General features: G+C 33.4%; 1 protein-coding gene across 1 annotated transcript; it reads left to right on the forward strand.

Annotated features, from left to right (window-relative positions):
• Positions 1-454: 454 nt before the first annotated feature.
• LOC134237530 (cAMP-regulated D2 protein-like) lies at positions 455-6,735 on the forward strand. Its single transcript, XM_062719615.1, has 5 exons — positions 455-661; positions 3,938-4,058; positions 4,769-4,979; positions 5,159-5,283; positions 5,658-6,735. Exons 1-5 carry the CDS (start codon positions 483-485, stop codon positions 6,654-6,656), a joined length of 1,635 nt encoding a protein of 544 aa, XP_062575599.1. The 5' UTR covers positions 455-482; the 3' UTR covers positions 6,657-6,735.
• The last annotated feature ends 605 nt before the right edge of the window (positions 6,736-7,340 follow it).

Consider the following 7,340-nt stretch of genomic DNA (forward strand, 5'->3'; position numbering starts at 1 on the left):
TCACACCATCCTCCTGTTTACTACAGGTAGATGACGATTTGAAGTAAGCATTTCGTCAATTCCTTTTTATTACCTTTTTTTTTAATATTTCAATCCTCTTGACCTTGGTGAAGATGAAAATCATAATAGTGTTGCGAAATACAACATAATCATAACTTGTCGATCTTTAAGGAAGAGAAATCAACCAGAAGAAAAATATAGCCAAAAATTATATACATTATTATTAAAATTTACATTTACTTTATTGATGTACTTTCAGGTAACATCCCACGTTAGAGCGGGGTAATTAGATGTTACACGTTATAGGCAAGGAGAGCTATCGCAGAATAACAATAAGAAATTTTATTACATGTACACAGGCTATATATATATTAAAAACAACTGTTCATCAAATTCCAATTTTACAATATTTAGACTGTCACTGGCAGCTGCTCAATGATATCAGGAATCTGAACGTGTTCTTTGTTTTACACAGGACAATCATGGTAAACTTATTATCCTGTGTGCTCTATGCCCTGCTAACAATGTCATTCAGCAATGTGACATTGGCCCGGTGGAGAAATCGTCATATCATTCGAAATACGGAGTCCGGGAAAGTGAGAGGAAACCTTACCTGGTCGGGACAGTCTTACGTCGGAATTCCATACGGAAAGGCTGAAAGGTTTGTATTTAAAAAAAGTACTTCTTAATCCTTATTCGTTCATAATCATTTAATATACTGCATATAGTATGTCAGGGTACTTAGCTTTTATTTTTTTTTTTTGAGAAGAAATAAATCTAATTGCATATATATATATGCAATTAGATTTATTTCTTCTCAAAAAACATCTGTGTTGGTTGTTTGTTTGAGTTTTAGGTCCAAGAAGACCCTTCTTTTCTTTATAAAAACTTGTGATCCAAAAAGTTTATTTTATTTTATTTTTTTTTTAATTTCTAATAATTTAATTCTGGTTGTAACGCTGTATTTGATTGGATAAAAAAAATTACTTCATATCGTATAAAATGGGTTGCCTACGTCACAATGACTTTCGTCAAAAACGTATCAATCCGCCTGACTTTACATTCAAATTTTGTACAATTTGAAGTCATTTTGTCAGAACAATATTCTTTTTTCTTACATCAAATGAATGAAAATTACATTATAAGCAATGAATTTAATAGCTACCCATTCTATACGGTATAAACTGGGTTGGAACAGTTTACGCTTTTTTATAAACCGCTTCAGTTTATACCGTATAAAATGGGTAGCTATTAAATTCATTCCTTAAAAAATATGTATACATAAAATAAAATATTTTATTATATTTTCGTATGAAATCGTATGAAATGCTATAGCAACATTAATTTCAGATTTTTCAGATTTTATTAAAACCAAGAGACATACATCTCATGGGTACATGATAATACATACGAGTATATTAGTTATTACACAGTAGGGCAATTCACATGAACAACATAAATAATGTATAGTATTAAGTATGTACATTGTATCAATAAAGCATTTACAATTCTAACAATTAATTTCTTACTTTGTTTGCAAAACATATATATTTTCCAAGATTACATATTTCCTTAGTATTTGAACTTGAAAACAATTGAATCATAAATTTAAATACACTTGATCGAAATGCAAAATAGTTTTATATACATGTATATATATATATTTCCTCAAATTGTCAATTTTTGAACATTTAAGTATAAAATGAAATTCATCTTCTAAATTCCCCGTATCACTTAAATCACATTTTCTAAGATTCCTACGTGTGACATTATATCTCCCTCTTTCAATATTTAAAAGTCATGAGCACATAATCTTATTCTGGAAGCACTTGTTATATATTTTGCCAGTATAGGTTTACAAGGGTATGATTGCATTTAGTAAACTTACCTACTAAATGTCGATATAAAAATCCTTTTAATGAGACGCGTATATTTGATAATGTTTTTTTGTTTGAAAGTACCACATATTCTTTCATACAATATCTTAACAGAATGTGAATCTATTTTACTATTATTATATAGATCCAATAAACCATTTAGGTTGAATTAGGTTGGATTTCTTATGTTTGAAATCCAAACATCATCATTTTCTATCCTATCCTGTAAACAAGACTTTACAATTGTCACTATTTTGTTGTTTTAAAATAACCAGTAACTTAAAATGTTCTTTTTTCTAAAAATTTCAAGTGGTACTCTTCCCAGTTCACAATAAATCTTATCAGTACAAGTACTTTTTCTAACATTTAAAATTCTCTTAGAAAATGACAGGTGTACTTTTTCTACATCAGGTCCCTTGCGTAACCACCACACTTCTGATGCACAAGATAACACACTACTTACATACGTATCAAAAAGACCAATTTTTGTTTCCACATTAAACATAATGTTAAAATTCAAATCGTTCATTTTGTTGAATAAACTGTACATGGCCTTTTTACCCTGATTTTTACCCTGATCAGACAAGTGTTTTTGAGTCTGGAAAATTTGTCCATTATAATTAAACATCATACCCATAATAGCATAAAACATGAAATTATATTGAAATTAGAGAAAATATCAACATCAAATCTGTGTCTATTAGAAGCACCTTTAAAAAAATCGTCAAAAAATCCGTCCCCGTCTGTAAATTTTTATACCTAATATTATAGCGAATTAATATTAGCAGGGGTTAATTATCATCAAATAATGTAAAAAAAAAAAATAATAATAAGATCCCTTTGTCAGTGGTTTTGGAGAATACGATCTCCTTGATATGTAAGGCTTACGTAAAAATGCATTAATTCTTTGATCATCCTTTCTATCTGCGCTTGGAAAAACAGTCACACTAAGGCATGACTATAATATAGTAAGCAAAACTGCCTCTCTCAAAATTTTGAAATTCATGGGAAAGTCGGGACTCCTCTATTGGCAAGGTAGCGATAATGCATTACATGTAAGTCTTTGAATATCTTCTCTGTGCGAAGGATTTCATCAGACAAATTAATTGTATGTTATGATGGGCAAGGGTGCTTCTTTTAGATATCTGAAAATCATGACCCCTGGGTCAAGGGTTCTAGAGTTAGTGCGGGGCACTGTTGATCATTTATGGTAAAAATGTATTAATTCTTTGAAAAAAAAAACACTTGTTCTCTGCACCTACAGTTCTGAAACCACATCTCTGTAATAAAATCCGTTAAAAAGTAGATGGGTGAACATGACGAGATATAAGCCCATATCGCAACAAACATGAAAGTGAAAAATTAAATCTCAATTATATCAAAATTTTCCTTAATATTTCATCTAACAGTAAAGTATACTTTTTGTAAAATCTCTACAACTTGCACAAATCTCATTAAAATTGAAGTTATTTGCCTATGAAATATTATACACACACAAAAGAGGACAAAACGAGTCATTTTTTCACACTATAACACTATTTTTCGTTATGAGTGGGTCTTCTCTCCATTTTTTTGAAAGGTAATCCTCAAAGTTTGCATAAAAACATACATATTTTGGTTTCCAAAATTATGGAGCAATGACCCACTATACCTTAAAAATATAAGTTTATGACATAACTTTCGCATCTTTTCGAGAAATACTCGAAGTCCCTTAAGTCAATGGTCATATCACAAACATGATTTAAATGCCACACTTCATCAGGACTTGTGTAGCGTAGTGGTTAGCGTGCTAGTCTCAATAGAGAATGCAAATCAGGACTTTTATTGCCAGGGTTCGAACCCAATGAATATCACATTATTTTTCTTTATAAAAGAATAAATTTTACCGAAAAATTTTCCTCAAAACTTTTTGTTTATCATGATTTTACAAAAATCAATGATGAGAACTTTACTCTAAATACTAAAATCACAATTTGAATATGATTTTTATATATCTGAAGCTTGTGGGTTTTTTGCACGCTAAGTTCACCCATCTCCTTTACTTAATGTCATTTTTGTAGGTATTCGTCCTCTATGTCTTTTGGTCAGTGGGACGGCATTAGATCTGCTGAGCAGTATGGTCCTCAATGTTACCAGCCGAGCTTTCTCTGTAGCCTCGCTCCTGACAGCTGTAATAAAGAGGTACTGTAACGGCAAAGATACATTTTATATCGTACATGTAAATCTATGTACAGTCGCCCCGTGGCGAAGTCATTAGAGCGTTTTTATAAATTCGTCGAAACCTTCTTCCGCAGTTTTGCTCCAAATTCAATGGTTAACAAGAAACTGTACTAAGATTTAATTTACCATGTACAATGTACACGTCAGTAGATCTTCAGTATCATCAGAAATCTGGTTCAATTCAATTCTCTCTCTCACCTGATGTATCAAAGTAATGTGATTTTAAAATAGTTATTTTTCATAAATAGTCTTTAGTAAAAGAAATGCGTAAATGAACACATTACTGTATTAATAAAATAAAACTAGATTATATTTTACAAAGTCCTTAATTGCCTGAACAAAGAGATGAGATGCGCTTTCTCATTTGAAATAACCATATATATGGGTTTTTCGCGATGATCTATTGTTCGCTTTTTTCTGCGACCATTTTTAATTCGCAAAATACAGAACACGCAAAAATTATGTCAGCTATAATGTGACATAAAAACATAACCCTTTCTTTAAAAACAAAAACTTCAATCGTAAAAATTAACTAACGCAAAATAAAAACTGTACAAATCTACCCCTTTTTCACAAAATTTCCAACACGCGAAAAAAAACTGGATATACGGTATGTGAAATTACACAATATACACTTTAATCACCGCAAACTATGGTTAATTTTTGTACAGATGAGTGAGGACTGTCTGACGTTAAACATTTACACCCCTAGAAGAGCCAAATACAGCCCACGCAGAGGCAGTCGCCAGAAGAAATATGCCGTTTTGGTGTGGATTCATGGCGGATATTACCAGGCGTACACCGCCGGAAGTCCTTATTATAATGGCCTGAAGCTTGCTTCATCCGCCAGAATGATTGTTGTTACCTTAAACTATCGTCTAGGTATGAAGAAAACCTTTTAGTTTTATGAATTTCAACAAACAATATAATACTTTTTGATTTATTTACAGTTTCGATTATTTATCAAAATATACCTTCAAGATACCTTGCTTATTGAAAGTATGCTAAAAATCAGTACTTCTGAAGAATAAATATGTAGTATCTCTTGCATGCAATTGTAGGCGCTCTTGGGTTTCTGAAAGTACCTGATGTACAGAGCACTGGTAACTATGGCTTTTATGACCAGCGTCTGGCATTACAATGGGTACAAAACAACATCCACTATTTCGGAGGGGATCCAAACAGGGTAATGTTTATCTTATACGCTTTTAATAAAAATTGTGTCGGGTAACTGAGGATATTTTTGGGAATAAGAAAATAAAGTTACAGCTAAAATTAACTTCTCTTGTTTCTATAGTACTTGTAAATAAAATGCATTAACACTATAACTGTCCTTATCTTACAAGTGCTTGTTTATTGCTATATTAATCTATGTCTTAGTTTGCCTCGTGAAGAGAAAAATGGTAAAAATTAAATTAAAGCAGGGCATTTTCTTTCCAGGTCATAATAAGTCATTTATTTTATCAGCGTTTTGAAAAAAAAAAACGAGAATATCAAAATTATATTTTTGAAACGTTCTTCGGAAATGTTCAGTTGTTTCAGATTATTTCTCCTTATTAGGTGACGTTGGGCGGTGAAAGTGCTGGCGCTCACGCGACACTGTTCCATATGATGACGCCGGGGTCTCGGTCTCTCTTTCAACAAGCAATATTAATGTCAACTCCAGGAATCGAAGTCCCAACCACTGACGTTGCAGATAGAACCGTCGCCGGTTTATTGAACGGACTAGGCTGTGATACCAGTAACGATAAACTAGAATGCCTGAGAAACAAGACCGCTGAGGAAATCGTCACACAGAGCTTGCTTTTACCACCCACTCAAAATTTTCTGCAAGGTTTCCAGCGCTTTGGGGTCTACATCGATGGGCTGGAGATCACAGAAAGCTTTTATGACAACACTGACGCCAGAAACAAATTTGGAGACAAACCCGTCATCATCGGAACGTCTGCCTATGAGAGCCTCAGTTTGACCTACAGTAGATTGACCTCTCCAGTTCCCGCCCCAGCGTATGGTGCAGTGGTGGGTCAATGGCGACCAGCAATAGTTTCAGAAACACAAAACTTGTACGCAAGTTCACCTCGCTCAAATACAGATATTCGTCCGGAAATCGCAGAACTACTTACTGACGTCATATTTACGTGCCCAGCCCGGTTATTTGCTGATAGTATATCTACAGACAACAAAGTTTGGCTCTATGTATTTGATCAGCCAAATCTGGACTCCTACATACAACCCCTCTCATGTGAAGACAGGGCTTGTCATGTTGAAGATTTCCCTTACTTCTTCCGCCACCCAGACCTTGTTCCAGGTAAAAAAGACAATTTCTTCTACCGTTTGTCCAATTTGATTGTCGGATATTTTGGAAATTTTGTGAAGTATGGTAACCCTAACTCCCTTTGGAGAAGACCGAAATGGGCAGAGTACCAAACAAACGGTTTCTCAGGGATGAGAAATCTTACCCTGGAGCTTCAGTACCCCGACCCTCAGATCATAGCCAACTTTAGAAAGGCCAGGTGTGACTACTGGGATAGAGTTGGATACGAGAAAGAGTCAACTTAAAACATATACAGGGTATAAAACATTGAAAAATGTGACATTAATGTTTTTGGTCATGAATTTTAAATAAAACAATTCGACACCGTGCATCATTTTTTGTCGTTTTAAAAATTGTTTCTATCAATAGGTAAGAAATAATAGTAGCCAATTCTTTTGTTTCATAAAACATGTCTATCATTTTGGACTAAAAATCATACCCTGTAGAAACATAACTGAAAAGTGAGTGAACAGTGTATCATTTCATGAGCTTAATGGGCCATATGATGCTGTTTAAATAACAATATGGATATTATTAATTACAAATTTATCGAGGAGTAGGGGTCTCTATTTTTTTCCCAATATTTATATATCCGAGGGGTTATAGAGAAGTTCGTGGACTAGCGCCATATATCAAAACTATTACGGTATACAGCAGAGTTTGTAAACTTTGAATTAATTGTCATTTGATGTTTTCGTAAGCAATGGAATGACAACGTGGCGCAACCTCAAAATACGATATCGTATTTCTACATTGAATCCAACGGAGACAAATGAAAATCGGGTACCTGTAAAATGAGAAACGAAATAGAAACGAAACGAAACGAAACGAATTGAAACGAAACGAAATCTGCCGAAACGAAACGAAATCTACCGAAACGAAACGAAACCAACGAAACGAAACGAAATTAAGACGAAACGAAACGAAAT

This window comes from Saccostrea cucullata, unplaced genomic scaffold (assembly GCF_032062105.1).
Source record: "Saccostrea cucullata isolate Sc308-1 unplaced genomic scaffold, CSIRO_AGI_Scuc_v1 ctg3451, whole genome shotgun sequence".
In the NCBI taxonomy this organism is placed as follows: domain Eukaryota; kingdom Metazoa; phylum Mollusca; class Bivalvia; order Ostreida; family Ostreidae; genus Saccostrea; species Saccostrea cuccullata.